The sequence below is a fragment of the Piliocolobus tephrosceles genome, unplaced genomic scaffold (genome assembly GCF_002776525.5).
Source record: "Piliocolobus tephrosceles isolate RC106 unplaced genomic scaffold, ASM277652v3 unscaffolded_29977, whole genome shotgun sequence".
In the NCBI taxonomy this organism is placed as follows: Eukaryota; Metazoa; Chordata; class Mammalia; order Primates; family Cercopithecidae; genus Piliocolobus; species Piliocolobus tephrosceles.
Window position 1 is genome coordinate 1 of NW_022313172.1, and position 15,377 is coordinate 15,377.

The 15,377-nt window shown below is 54.9% G+C and overlaps 1 protein-coding gene across 5 annotated transcripts in view; it reads right to left on the reverse strand.

Annotated features, from left to right (window-relative positions):
• Nucleotides 1-6,364: 6,364 nt before the first annotated feature.
• The window catches only part of LOC113222235 (probable phospholipid-transporting ATPase IIB), an 11,259-nt gene continuing 2,246 nt past the window's right edge, over nucleotides 6,365-15,377 (reverse strand). The window contains exons 2-6 of one of the 5 annotated variants that reach the window (XR_003308298.1): nucleotides 14,915-15,118; nucleotides 13,755-13,787; nucleotides 7,910-11,992; nucleotides 7,344-7,414; nucleotides 6,365-7,234 (exon numbers count right to left, since the gene is read on the reverse strand). Coding sequence is in view for 2 of the 5 variants with exons in the window: in XM_026451650.1 (XP_026307435.1) it covers nucleotides 11,856-11,992; nucleotides 13,755-13,787; nucleotides 14,915-15,107 (363 nt within the window). In the remaining 3 variants the exon portion in view is untranslated. Of the gene's footprint in view, nucleotides 11,993-13,754; nucleotides 13,788-14,914; nucleotides 15,119-15,377 lie in introns of all 5 variants that reach the window. The other 4 variants (XR_003308296.1, XR_003308297.1, XM_026451650.1 and 1 more) reach the window with 4 other exon arrangements.

A 15,377-nucleotide genomic window follows, 5' to 3' on the forward strand; every position in this document is an offset into this window, starting at 1 on the left:
CCCCTCTCCTCTCCTCTCCCCTCCCCTCTCCTCTCCTCTCTTTTGACAGTCATCCCACTGCCTCTGGCTCACATCGTTGCTGCTCAGAAGTCACTTGTTAACCTTACTGGTGTTCCCTTTTAAGTGATGCATTATTTTATTGTTTTGGCTTTTGAGATTTTCTCATTATTGACTTTCAGCATTTTTACTAAGAATGTGTGGGTCTGTGGGCCTCTTTAGCTTTGCCCCGGTTGGAGTTCATTAAGATTCCTGGTTTTGTAGGTTATTTTTTAAAACTAATCTGCGATATTTTCAGCCGTTATTTCTTTTAATATTTTTTCATCCCTTTTTTCCTCTCCTTTCCTTCTAGGACACCCCTTGTGTGGGCTGGTGCCCTCGAAGGCATCCCTGGTGCCCTCAGCTCTCCAAGGCTCCCCTTGGTCTCCTTCATTCTATTTGCTCCCTGTTCTGCGCTTGCATAATCTCTACTGATGTATCTTCAAGTTCACTTTCGTTCTTCTGCCAGTTGAAATCGATCGCTGAGCCCCAGTTCACTTCAGTGACTGCACCTCCCAACTCCGGAATTTCCACTGGTTCTTTTTTATACTTTCGATCAACAGTCTCTACGTGACGTGACATTGTTGTCCCGCCTTCTTTAATCAAGATTTACTTTAGTTCTCTGAGCAGGTAAGGGATGTGTTGGCCTTTTTCCATTCAATCCAATATCTGGTCATTCTCCCAGGCAGTTTCTGTTGTCTGCTTTTTAACAAATTTAAATGTGGGGGTCACACTCTTATGTTTCTTTGCATGCCTCCTATTTTGTTGGAAACTGGGCATTTTAAACAATGTATTACAGCAGCTCTGGATACTGGTCCCCTGTGTGGGGCTTGTTATTTGCTTATTTACTTGTCTAGTGACTTCTGAGATTACTGCAGTGAAGCCTGTTCCGTGCACTGCACCCTCCGCCAGCAAAGTTACACCTCTGCCTTGCTCTGTAGGGAGAGGAGGCTTCCGTGTGCCCAGAGCCACCCTGGAATGACAGGATTTTGAGAGAGATCTCTTCCTCTCTTTTTCTGACTGCACCCAGCTGTTCAATTCCACCAATAGCCATTGGCTTGCTCTGTTGTTTTTAACAATATCTGGGGCATAAATTACTCTATAAACTACTCCAATTAAATAGTGCCTTCTTTGAAGGAAGAGTTTCTGATGTCCATGTGTGATGTCTGTTTTGACCCCTGGAGGCCCCTCACAGCTATTACATTCCTAAATCTAGGCTAAATCTTCTTTAAATCCATGAATGTCCCAAATAGGAGCCTTCAGTTTCTCCCATGTTCTGCTGAAAATGGAGTCGGTTCTTTTGGGAGGAGATGAGAAGCTATCTTTCACTTACTGCTTCTCACTCCAGGCAACATCTCTGAGCCAGTGCTCTGGAGCTGGGGATGGGGACAACGGCCTCAGTGTGAGTGACACGTCCATCTCCAGGAGCTGAGTGCTGAGAGGGCAGCACCCTGAGACCCCACTGGCCTCTCCTGGCCTGGAATCACTGCCCTGTCAGTAGCGGCAAGGGTAGTCGCGCCCTGTCTTCTCAGTGTGCCACACCCAAGGCCCAGCCTCCCACCTTGGGTGGGGACCGGGCAGAAGGGCGCCCCCACCCCTCCACCGGACTCCCCAGGACATAGCAGCCCCAGCAACAGGCAGATGGGGCAGGATGAGAAACAGTGGCATCTTGCCCTCCTAGAGTCACCCTGCCCTACCCACCCGTGTCCTCAGCTGCAGCCGACCTGCCAGAGTGGGAGGGGGAGGGTAGGAGGGGGGTGACTTTGGTTTAAATACCAAATACATTCACCTTTCCTAGTAAAGGTGATTTAAAAAAAAATCAGGTCTTTTTCAATAGGTGTGTCTTCACTTGCTGTGTGTCCTTAGGACCATTTCCAGAGACTGTAAATGGCTGGGGGTTTTTAACTCCACCAGTTTCCTGGGGATGGATTCGCAGAGCACATCAGCTCCCATGTGAGAAGCCACTCGCCCACAGCTCGAGTTTGGATTCCAGTCCCCAGTGCACCTATGGGAGCCAATAGTAACAGCCTTCACCTCTCAGGGTAGATCAATGAGAGGCACCTGCTAATGGCTCAATACAGCGTAATCATTATTTCAGAACAATGCTGTTGTGAATTGAACTGCGTCCTCCAAAATGATTCATTAAAGTCCCTGGTCTCTGGGAATGAGACCTAATTTGGTAACTGGCATCCCTGCAGTTGTAACTAGTTAAGATGGTGTCAATTAAGGGGACTCCAGTGATGACTGGTGCCCTCATAAGAGAAGACAGACAAAGGGAATGTGCTGTGCCGACAAAGCAGAGACTGGAATGATGTCCCCAGGTGCCAAGGAGCACCTGGACTACCATGAGCTGGAAGAGGAAGGGAAGGGACCTCTGTGGCAGGTTCCAGAGGGCACTTGGCCATGCTGACCCTTGACTGTGCCTTCTGGCCTCCACAACTGTGAGGTCACGTTTCTGCCATTCAAGCCACCCAGTTTGTGGTCATTTGTGATGGCAGCCCCAGGAAACCACCCCAAAGGGCAGTGGTTTTCTCTTTTCTTTTTTTTTGAGATGCAGTCTCGCTCTGTTGCCCAGGCTGGAGTGCAGTGGCACAATCCCGGCTCACTGCAAACTCCACCTCCCTGGTTCAAGCGGTTCTCCTGCCTCAGCCTCCCAAGTAGCTGGGATTACAGGTGCCCACCATCGCACCTGGCTAATTTTTGTATTTTTAGTAGAGATGGGGTTTCACCATGTTGGTCAGACTGGTCTCGAACTCCTGACCTCGTGATCCACCCGCCTCGGCCTCCCAAAGTGCTGGGATTACAGGCGTGAGACACCGTACCTGGCCGGGCAGTGTTTTTCATTCCTTCTGGGATACCACACCTGTCACAGTGCACTGTGGCCTTTCCTAGAATGTGTATCCCCTCTCAGGTGGCCTGGCAGCACCCACACCACACTGCTCCCTTCCAGGCCAGTGCCCTGACGTGGGCCCCATGGCCAGGGCACTCCTGCTGGCCAGAGCACTCCCTGTGGGATGACCTTTGCTTGAGGACCTCCACTGCCTGGCTGAAGCTCCAGGGGGCTCATGGGAATGTTCCCAGTCCCTCCACAGCCCACGCGGGGGCATAGCCCACCCAAGGCCAGAGAGGCCCGCCTGCTGCTGCCTCGCAGCCACAGGGAACTGCGTTCTCTTCCTCTGAAGCCAGGGCCTGAAGAGCGCCCTCCTGTGGACCCTGGGCTGCCATGGAGACACGGACTCCAGAGGCCGATTCCATGCCCTGCTCAAGCCCCCGAGTCCAGTGGGACCTGGGAGCCTGCCCCTGGGGTCTTCACCTTGGTGAGGAAGCAACTTCCCTTTTCTGCTCAATCGAGTTTAATGTGGATTCTGTCACTCACACCTGAAGGAGGCCTAGTTCACAGGAAGGCCACAGCGGAACAGGGTCCTTCTTCCTCCACGGGAGTGGGGCCGCAGGAATAGAGCACATGAAACAGCAACTCTAGCCAGAGGGAAGCTCCCGGTGAGGAGACTGGGCCAGGCCAGCACAGCTGCTGCAGCCATCTGGGCCTCACACACCACGCTAGGCAAGAAAAATGTCCCCTTTAAACCTCGATTTCTCTTAGAAAACACAAAGAGGGCTGAGCTGACACTCCACTAGTGTGCACGGGGGCGGGGAAAGGGTACCACGTGTGTGTCCCAGGGAGACGCGACCCCTTCAGGGAAGCGCCAGGGGCCTGCGTCAGCCTGAGGCCAATGAGGACAGCTTCACAGAGATGCAATGGTCCTGCATAGCTGCGTCTTAAGAAGTCAGGAACGTGTGCAAAGCCCGGGGCAGAGGCACTCTGTGCTTTGGAGCCCGTCTTCTCTGTTCTGCACTTTGCAGGACAAGCAGTGGCTGTCATGGTGTGCCCGCCCCTCTCACAGTGCCAGATGGCTGAGGCAGGAGGGCCCAGAGCTGCCTCCTGATCCCGCAGGTCTGCTCTTTTCGCTAACGCTGGTCGAGAGGTAAATAAATCACGTTTTTAGTTTCTGGCAAGCTTGGGTTTGTCCCTGTGAACTCACAATTATTTTCCCCTTGCAAAATAGTAATAGTTTTCAAACGGCAATATTCCAACATTTTTCTTTAAACTGCTTGATTTACCCAAATCTGTTTAATTAGGTAGCAACCCAAGGCGAGTCATTTCTGCCCCGGCCTTGGGCAGTGAGGCTGCGCTATTTTCCTTCCTGATGCTCAGCCACTCTCCTTCTGATGCATGTGCAGAGCATTCCTGACTGCAGGGTGATGGGGCAGGCCCTGGTGGTGTGGCCTGGCTGCTCTGCCTGGGGCTCCGGTCCAGGACTCCCATTACCTGCCTGTGGGAACGGAACCCGCCCTAGACGAAGCATGAGACTGGGCCGCGGCCTGGGTTCACTGAGCTTCCCAAACTGTTTTGAAAGTGTTTTGGCTCAATAAAGCTCTAAACAAGTTTTGCCAGGCACTTTTTCCATTAATTTTTGAACCTGAGTGAGTTTCAAGAGAAACCTAACCCTGCAGTTCTGGCTCATTACACTTCACTCATGGAGATGCTGGGCTGGGGCCGTCTGGTGCCGGAGAAGAGATGCTCTTTACAAAGCGGTCAGGGCCTTGCTGCTTCTGAGAGACAGGAAGTGGCGTCTGCCAAAGCGCGAGGGCACATGAACCCTCAACACCGAGGTGGCCACTGCAGGCCGGGAGCAGGGATGGGGGTGGGGTCGTGGGTCAGTGCCCAGCAGAGCAGCCCAGCACCTGCACCTGGGGCTTGCCTGGCTCCGCCCCACTCAGACAGCCCCTTTGAGGTTTAATCGTGGTAAAATAGCCATAACATGAAATTTACCATCTTAGCCATTTTTTAAAGTGCATTCACGTTGTGCAAACATCTCCACCATCCCTCTCCAGAGCTTATCCATCCTCCCAAACTGAAGCTCTGCCCGTGAAACAGCAACTTTCCTCCCTCCCAGCCCTGGCCGCCACCTGCTCTCTGTCTCCACGGATCTGACAACTCTGGAGCCTCCAGTGAGTGGACTGGGACGGGGCTTGTCCTTCTGTGCCTGCCGTCTTCAGCTTGGCAGGACGTCCTCAAGGCACATCCGCAGCTTGGCCCGTGTCTGAATTTCTTCCTTGTTAAGGCTGAGTCACATCCCTGTGGATGGGTTGGGCCCCACCGTGGGTCCCTCCTCTGTCCACGGACACTCGAGTGACCTTCCCCATTGGCTGCTGTGAGCACCAGTGGTGGGCAGGCAGCTCTTCCAGACCTGCTTTCTGTTCTCTCTGATGGCGTGGTGACTGTGTGCAGCTTCCTGGGGACTGCAGTCCTCCTGGTGCTCGCCCACACGCCCCTTTTTGGTGGACGGAGCCTGGGGTCCCTGCAGATGGCCTCGCTAGGGTCCCCAGGGTGCCTTGGGGATAAGGAGTGTGTGTCTCCCTGTCTCTGTCCACTCCCTCCTGTGTCTGCCTCTCTCTGCCCCCGGCAAGTGTGGTGTCTGGTCGCCGCTGAGAGACCTCCCTCATCACTCCTGTGTTCGCAGGTTTATAGTCCTCAGAGGCTGGGGCGGGGGGCAGCAGGTGCCCCCATCCTTGCCATGGGTCTGGCCTAGGCCTGGAGGGTGGCCTGCCAGGGGGGCTGCAGGTCGGGGTGTCCCCTCCTGGGCGGTGTGACCGTCACGGGGCTGCAGAGGTGTGCAGCTGAGTGACCAGCCAACCTGGACACCTGGGACCAAGACACCTGCGGGTCCCCCAGTGCATGATCTGGGTGGCCGTGGGCTCTGGGCGATCTCCAGTGGGGCGGACACCTCCTTGTCACTGCTGCCCCGCAGTGCTCCTGAGAACTTGTGTGGGGCCCGAACTGCAGGCTCTGGGAAGGGCTGCAGGGGACAGTCTGTCTTCATGAGTCCACACTGAGGGGCATTTCAGAACCCATAGGTGGCCTGTGGATTGGGGCAGGGCCCGGGGAGGGCCTGGAAGGGCCGAAGCAACCAAGCCGGGCCCCAGAGGAGAGGCTGCAGCCCCATGGGTGCAGGTGGGCGTGACCCAGGACTGGGATGCCCAGACCAGCCCAGGACGGGCTTTCCAATGCAGGCTGTGCTTAGATTTCAGCATTTCAGGTTTCCTGTGCCCCAGCCCTGCAAGGTCTCCCAGCCCTGCAAGGTCTCCCAGCCCCGCACAGCCAGGGAGGCTGGCTTTGGTCCCCAGGCCCCACGACTCACCTGCTGCCGGCTCGTTCCTGCTCACCCAGCCCTGTGAGTTAGTGTCAGAGATGCTTGGGTTTCCCTAAGTGCACAGCTCCACAGTTCTCAGCCGGGCTGTACCGTTAGCCACGTCTCTGCTGGTTCCCTGGCACAGTTGCCCCCACAGCTCCCGCCCCTGGCTGGGCCCCCTGCACAGTCCCCACGCTGGGTCTGGGTCCTGGTCCTCAGGTCACTGAGAGCTGAGATGAGCGATGATGGTGCAGCCCAGGGCCCGATTCTGTCCCGGCCCACCCCGCTCTCCTCTTATTGCCTTTTGTTTCTTCTCATTTTGTCACAAATTAGGAGGGGGGAGGACTCAAGGAGGCCAAGGGGAGGGCCCTGTCCCCAGGTGAAGGCACAGAGCCCAGAGGACGCAGCAAGAATTTTCACAGGGACCGTGGATGGCATCAGTCCAGGTGGTTCCTAGAAACAGGCAGAGCCAGAGACAGCCAGTGCCCCTGGTAAGGGGACTGTGGCAGTGATGTCCCCATACTGGCCCCCTGCTCCTGTCCTGTGGACCTGGTTCTCTCATTTTCTCGTCTAGACAGTTACTCCCACCTGGACGGCCCCAGCTGGACAAGCCGAGGCTCAGGTCAAGAGGACACAGGGCAGTGGGACAGGAGCAGGGTGGACAGGAGCAGGGCAGGCTGGCCCGGGAGCCTGGCGCATCCTGGACTGGGCACCCACAGCCCCTGACCACCAGCCCTGCAGGGTCCGCACGAGCATCTGTGCCTGGGAGTCAGCACCAACACGTGGCCCGGGACCCCGGTTAACCCCACTGTCTGCACGGGGCTCCCCATTGCCGATGGAAGTGAAGGGGGTAGTCTCAGAGCCCGAGCTACTGTGAGGATAACTCGGGAGCTCTCGCAGATTCTCCTTCTCCTGGCGGAGTGCTTCCTGTGATTGTGCTGGACGCACGGTGTGGGCACAGGAACAAACCTTCGGCTAGGAAATCGGCAGTATTTTCTCCCCAGCACCTACAGGCAGTGAATGTCAGGTTTACAACTTCTGAGGGACTACAACCGGACCCGTTAGAGACAAACTGAAATGCAGACAATTAAAAGTGTCCCCGAGGGCGGAGGGCACCTGCGATGGAAGCTGGTGGTGCAGCTCCTTCTCGTGGCCCCAGCTCTTCTGCACAGCCTGGCGCGGGGCAGCTGCAGGTGGGAGAAGCGGGACACAATCGGGATGGCCCTTGTTTTGCTTGTCTTTCCCTGGGGCCCATGGGGGAGGTCAGGAGTCCCCATCCGTCCAGGGGGCCAGTCCCCATCCCTCACCCCAGCAGGATGCCCTGAGGAAGGAACACAGGGTCTACAGGGCCAGGGGTTGCTCCACGCGGGGCAGCCCCCAAGGAAAGGCCTCCTTGAGGGAATCAGTGAGCATCACGACATGCCATTACTCCAGGGCAAGAGCCTTGCTGGCTCCCCACCTGCAAACACAGCTGTGCTTGACCCCAGGGAGAAACTGAGGCAAGCTGTGAGAGGGCCTCTTGGGACAGGGAGAAGGTCTGAGGCTGACTGCTGCTGGGCCTTGCGGTGACGGGGGAACCAGCCACGGCAGACGGTGCCCCCTCAGCTGCCCCACGCAGTCTCCCAGGCAACCCAATGACAGCAACAAGTGCTGGGAGCCCAATTTTAAAATGGTCACTTCACCTAAAAATCCAGATTTCTGACTTGCAGCGACGTCTGATCCCAGGGCCTCCCTCTCTTCCTTAATGAGGGGCGGATATTCCAAAGGCCAAGTTGTGTCTTTTCCAGGACATGGTCTGTGCTGGCCTCATCTTTCTAGATCTGGACCCCAACGCTTCTGTTCGCATCTCAGGTCACAACCAGGGCGATGTCCACCCCCAGCGCAGATGAGCTCAGTGCCTGCAGCCTTCCGGCCCCAGAACTCTCAGGACCCAGGCAGAGGTGGGGCTGGAGGATTTCTGGATTCTCTTCCAGGCCCACAGGCGCAGGACAATCCATTTTGGAAAATCCTGTCATTAGCGTGAGCATTGAGGACTCAGCAGAACTGGCACGAGGACCCTCTTCCTCCCCGGCTTCTGCTCAGCCATGGTCCCGAGGCCCACCCGAGGGGCCGACCAGCACCTGGGACGGGTAGTGGGAGCTGAGGCTGCCCTGCAGCCCTCCACGGGGGCACTCCCCATGCAGACACAGTAACACCTCCTGTGTACAAGTGCCTGCGGGACAGGAGGAAACTCTTCAGCGAGAGCAGACTGGCTTTCCTGGGGACCCCATTTCAGGGGTTGCTTGTTGGCGCTCAGCAGGACATCATATTCAGAGGAATCCCCAAGCCATCAGCTTCTCTAACCCCCAAATTCCGAGCTGGAGCTGGGATGTTGGCCCAGGTGGCCTCGCAGGTGCCATTTCGTGGCTTCTGGCTCCCCCTTCTGGAACCGCCTGAAATGACACCCATCTGCTGTAGCAGGACTCGCATTCCGGGGGAGAGGGGGTGCCTGGTGTCCCCTCTACGGCCCAGGACTTAGGTGCTGGGGACTGGGGCCGGGGGGCTGCCCCTGAGTAGGACCGAGTGGCTTGCTCAGTTGTGCCGGGGGGGCCTTGGAGGTGGTGACACCAGCGGAGTCCCTGACCCTAGGAAGGGTGCACCTGGGCCTGCCCGTGACCGTCACAGAAGGGAGGTAAGGCCAGCTTGTTTGGTAAACTGTCAGGGTCTTGCTACAGGTTTCTCTGCTGGGCTCTCACAGGAGAGGAAGGCACTGGTGGCCGTCGGGGGTACGGACTTACGGGCTCCGGGAATGCACTGCGGCCCTCAAGGCATGGCCGTCACTGACCTGGACTCGGATGAGACTGTGGAAAACAGTGGCGAATCCTCACCCACCTGCCGCCCTGCTGGGCGCTGGCACTCTGCTCTCGTCACCCCAGAGCGCCAGGCCCCAGTCTCGGGTCTGAGCACGAGCTGCTCTGATGACAGGCTTTGCTTGTATCTTCTCGCCCTTGGCTTCAACCTCCCCTTTCCAAGGAGTCTCCCAAGGCTGCCGGCCCTGCTGGTTCTTCCGCAGCACTTACCTCCCTGTGACCAGCTATTCCGGGCGCCGGACAGGACCGTGAGGGTCACGCCTCTACACGTAAACCTAGAAACATGGGGCCAGCACAGCACTGGATGCTCGGGGACGCTGCCCATCACACACAGAAGGGAGGAACGGGCTCCTCCTCCTGCAGCACCGCCGACTCCGGACACACAGAATGCTCTCCCCAGGCTGGGCACCCTCCTGAAGGGCTCTGGGGCTGTACGGCCGGCTCAGAATTTCTAGGGCTGACACAGGTCCAGAACCTAAAAAGCAATGAGGTTACACCGCAAGCTGGTAGCCGGTGGAAGCACAGCCTCTCGACTCCTCGCCTGATCTCAGAGCTGGTTCCTGAACTGGAGCTGGAACTGGATCTAATGCCCATCTAATGACCCTTTAGCAGGCTATTATTTTCTTTAATCTAGCAGAGAATCCGTGTCACAGACCCGTTCCGACTGCCTTGCTGCATGCCCGTCGTCTGCCAGGAACGCCCTGTCCATCTCATTTAACCCTCACAACGTGGGGGTGATTTTCGTTTACAGAGAAACCCCTTCCTCCTCCCGTCTCCACCTGCCCCTAACACATCTCGATTTCCTGAGACGTCTCCAACTGTCTCCTAATCAGGATCCAACTGATCTAAGGCTGGTCGTTTATCTGAAAGCTGTACTGCAGTGTTATTCCCGAAGGCTCAGGGGTTCAGCTTTTCTGAGGTTATTTACAACGTTATCATTCGATTAGTGTCACAGGTGGGCGGTTTATTCGTAAAGGTGCACGGGGGAGCAGCCTCTGATGTGCACTTGGCCTCCACCCCCGAGGCCCGAGCGTGTGACCCCATCTCCTGAGCTGCTGGCTGTGGACTTGATTTCTACCGTCCCAACGCCCCTGACGCAAACTGCTCCGGCAGAAGCGATGAAGACACGTAAAATCCAAGTCAGCCCCGGCCAGGATGTGACTTCTGGGCGACACCGACTTGGTGCACAGAAGGGAAAATCCCAGGCAGCCTCCGGCGGCGACCAGACGCCCAGATCACCGAGCGGACACCAGCGACCCCTTGTGGGGACGCCGGAAACCGCACCCTGGCAGGGCCAGGCCCGCCTGGAAATTCAGGGCGCTCAGGAGGGAGGACGCGGAACTCGTTCCAAAGGCGCTGCTGCGGTGTGGGGAGGACAGGCCCTTTACTGCTCTCGGTGGCTATTTTCTCCTCCGCAGAGCTGCGGGGGACGCTAGGTGGGCGCTGGGCAGCCCCTCCGCTGGTTGGTGAAATGCCCGTGGAGCCCCACGCACACAGCGCGGCCAGCATTTCAGGTGACAGGGCCCACCTTGATGGGAAACGACGCGGAAAATGAGCAGGTGAAACTCCTGGCAGAGGCTGCGGCGCCTGCGTGGAAAATAGAGGCACTCCCCTTTGAACCAAGAGGCCTGGTGTTTGACCCACTTCTGCTGAGGCCTCCAAGAAGGGGCACTGCTGCAGGCGGCACCACACACCGGTGTGGAGAAACACCCCAGGCACAGGACACAGCTGAGAAAATGAACTCCTGGCCCCAAGGACCTTCCCAGCTTCACAGAAGCGAGGGGTCTGGCTGGGCGACACCATGAACGCAGCGTGGCAACCGCACAGGCTTTCATCATCTCAGTTGGTGCGTGTTTCCAACCAAGTTAACTAGGAAACCCGTGACCAGGCAAGTGGGCTATCTTAGGGGATGTGAGTTTTACAGGACAGCTGATTTCTACCTATAGAAATGGCGTTCGAGTGTGATTTTGCAAATATAAAAAGGATGAGAAGGACAGGCGTGCCAGCAGCAGTCTCTGGGCAATGATTTGCGTTGGTGGCTGCAGTGGAATTATGTTCGGAAACGCCACTGTCTGTGCGACTTGCCTTCAGAGCGTGTGAGAACAGCTCTTCATGTGAGAACTCAGTAACTCGAGTGTTTTTACTGAAAAGCGAAATACGAGTATAAAGCGAGGTGTCTTCAGCAAAGGGCAGGCCGTCTGTCTGAGCAGGAGCTGCAGCTGGTGTGGACACGGGTCTCCGTGGAGCCTCAATTTTATTACATTTGAGTAGGAATGACTGTGTGTTATAACATCAAAGAAAGAACTTGAATGTTAGGGAATTGCAGAAATTAAACTTTCATTCTAATTCTCAGAATGCCAGGTAAGATAAACCCTTTACAGTAACAGTAAAATAATTCGGGCTCATTTTCAGTAGAAACTCAAGCTGCTTCAATATGGAAATAGGATTCTGACAAACACAAAAGAAGAAAGAAAAGCAGGGGTGAAGCCCCACACTGAGAGGGAGAGGCTGTCCCGGCATCAGTGCCCTGGGCTTGCCTGGCAGGGGTGAAGCCCCACACTGAGAGGGAGAGGCCATCCTGGCATCTGTGCCCTGGGCTCGCCTGGCAGGGGTGACGTTCCTGCACTGAGAGGGACAGGCCGTCCCGGCATCGGTGCCCTGGGCTTGCCTGGCGTACCCTCCCTTTCTCGTGGTGCTCGCTTGGTAGCAATGGCAAATCCTGTGTTCACTGGAAAGGGCAGAAGGTGCTGGGACCAGCCCGCTGGGGGTGCACAACCCCTTAGGAGGCCAGCTTGCAGTAGCTTGGGGGAGACAGCTTGCGCCTCAGGTACTTGAGGACATACAGCGGGAGGCAGCTGACCACGGTGATCGCTGACACTTTCCACAAGAAGGCCACGGTGGTGATAAAGGCAACATCTGTTGGCAGGAAACAGAAAAAAAGGTAAGAGCCGACAAGAAGCCCTGGGCCCTCATGGCCACAGCCACAGACCTGGCCAGGCCACCGGGCGGTCTCAGCTTGCCACGGAAATATCACCGTACATTTATAGGAGCCCAGCTCCAAATCTCAGGTTTTCTTGACTGCAGAATTGTTTGACCCGCATACCGGGCATAATTCATTTGGAAAAAACAAACCAAAGCATTATAAAGAGATTGTAGGCCAGGTGCAGTGGCTGTAATCGCAGCACTTTTGGGAGGCCAAGGCAGACGGCTCACTTGAGGTCAGGAGTTCGAGACCAGCCTGGCCAACATGGGAAAACCTCATCTCTACAAAAAAGACAACAAAACATTAGCCGGGCGTGGTGGTGGGCACCTGTAATCGCAGCTACCGGGGAGGTAGAGGCAGGAGAATTGCTTGAACCCAGGAGGCAGAGGTTGCAGTGAGCTGAGATCACACCACTGCACTCCAGCCTGGGGACAGAGTGAGACTACATCTCAAAAAAAAAAAAAAAAAAAAAGGTTGCAGGCCGGCTACGGTGGCTCGCGCCTGTAATCCTAGAACTTTGGTAGGCTGAGGCGGGTGGATCACCTGAGGTCAGGAGTTTGAGACCAGCCTGGCCAACATGGGGAAACCTTGTCTCTACTAAAAATACAAAAATTATCCTGGTGTGGTGGTTGGCGCCTGTAATCCCAGCTACTCAGGAGGCTGAGGCAGGAGAATCACTTGAACTCAGGAGGTAGAGATTGCAGTGAGCCAAGATCGCACCACTGCACTCCAGCCTGGGTAACAAGAGTGAGACTTTGTCTCAAAAAAAAAAAAAAAAAAAAAAGGGGGTTGCAGATGACTAATGTCACCAAATACCACTAAATGGGTAGACAATGCTCTGTGGCAGAATTTGTAAAGGCACTGAAGCACTGGAACAGACACCAACTCACCTAACCTGTGGGAGTGGTTTGGACGATCTAGGCTAGCTGTTTTTGTTTTTGTTTTTGTTTTTTTAAGGTAGAGTTGACTTTATGAGGGCCTGGGGGCATCAGAGGGCAGCCTGCAGTTCCATCTGCCACACAAATGCTCAGACCGGTCTGCTCTTAGAGGCGCTGAGCCTGGCCCACCCAGAGAATGTTCTCGCCTATCACCCTCCCAGCATCTCCACAGAAGAACCATGTACTCACCATGGCCGAGCTGTGCTGCTAATGACTAGGCCACTTACATTCCTCACAAGAAGAGGAGGTGAGAAACTGGATATTTACATACTTCGAATCTACATATAGTGGAAATCCCTTTAGACTGTTGCCAGGTGGGATAAAAAGATCTATGGAGCAGAGTTAGAGGCCTTTGTAAAATAAATGACAGAGGGCAGCACCGATCGCTGTATCAAGGGGAAGTCCTACGTTTGTGTGTGCTCATTTTCTGAAGACCCTGGAAGTGTTTTCCAGGAGCTCAGCCCTACAACTGAAAAGGCAAAAACATGTTTTAGGGACTCGTGCAATCCTCAGCAGATGGCAGGATGCCTGGCCCCTTCCCCTCACTCAGGGCCACCAAGCCCCCGGCAGGCAAGCCAGCAGCACTCAGCCCACGACGAGCTAAGTAAGCACATGGCCACCAGCTTACGTGACATCAGAGAGTTTGTGAGGAACACTGACTTAGAGGAAGGTTTACTTTTCTGATTAGTTAAGTATCTTTATCAATATTGTTTGGCTAAATTTCTACACTTTTGAAAGAAATGATAACTTTACCTACCTAAGAAAGCTCCAAAAGACACTCTGCCTATACCTGTTCCAAAACAGGAATAAAGAAAATAAAGGACAGATTAAAGGAGATGCCGGGTATTTCAAGGGGTTAGCAAACGAATAAGAAACACATTAAAAGCAATAAAATGGCAGGTGCAAGATGCGTTTTCAATATGGTTTTAACCTCTCCTTTCCCTGCCTGTTACCATACAACTGTTTAAACATCACTGAAACCCAACAGTTCAGTTTCCTGTGTCTGAGAAGCACACACCTTGGCTTTCCCCTAGGAGACAAGAGACCTATTCAGGTCTGAGGAGCTCACCACAGAAGGTGCGCGTGCTGGAGGGCTGGCCATGTTCTGCAGGTGCGAAAGGAGCTCCGCACATTCGTTCACATGTACGTAAGCACGTTACTACTGATCTTCAGACCCGTTCCTAACGGGAAGTGATACCATCTCCAGTTTGCAGATGCAAAAGCTGAGGCTCAAAGCGGTGGTGAGTCCTGCCCACGCCTGTGACGTGTGTCTTTGTCATTTTGTGAGCTCACTGTGGCACTTAGCGTGTTCACGTGTCCCTGAGTATGTTAATTCATGATCATACATGAAAATATTCTAAAAGCCGATTTTCAAAAGAAAAATAACTAGGACATTATAATTAGAAAATAACCATTTCTTAGAAGCCACGGGTATTTTCTGAGAGTTCTTTTATGTAAGAACAAGAATATTTCACATTTTCCTCCATAGAGGTTCACCACTGCATGAACACTCAGGCACTGAGATGGGGACAGGTGTACACGCGGCTCCGTGTTCACTTCCCGCAGGTCTGAGCCCGGCTCCGTGTTCACTTCCCGCAGGTCTGAGTCCCAGCTGCTCCTGAGGGCTGTGCTGTTCATGTCAGGGGACCAGTGACCAACAGGGCTCAGCGCCTCCTGTCAGGGAACCAGTCAGCCAGTAACAGACGGGGCTCAGCGCCTCCTGTCAGGGGACCAGCCAGTGACCAACAGGGCACCGCACCTTCATCTGTGGTGCAGGGATGGGAAGAGCAGGCACTTTCTGATACGGGTTCTACCATGATCCACAACTTAAGACAACGTATTCAGAAGTAACAATAAGAAAATGCTTCAAAATCATGAATAGCCAATGATTCAGAAAACAATTCCAAGGCAACTTACCAAAATATTCATTGAGAAAAGCGAGTGAGGACACGTAGCAGCCCAGGCTGAGAAACTCGGCCACCACCATCAGCCAGTGCCATGTGCGGACGGTCAGCGCCACCATCAGCAGCTCGGTCAGGATCAGTGCAGTGAAGGAGATGGCCACCACGTGGACAAACTCGGACTCGAAGAGCACCAGGGCCCCGTACATGAGGATGCCACCTGAAAAACAGCAGGAGCTTTTTCCACGCACACGAGCAGGGTATAAGCAGCTAAAGGAAACAGCCTGGAAGCAGCAGCCTCACTGAAGACCCTTAAACATAGCGGATAGGCTGGGCGCAGTGGCTCACATCTGTCATCCCAGCACTTTGGGAGGCCGAGGCGGGTGGATCACGAGGTCAGAAGTTTGAGACCAGCCTGGCCAACATGCTGAAACCCCATCTCTACTAAAGATACAAAAAAAATTAGCCAGGCGTGATGG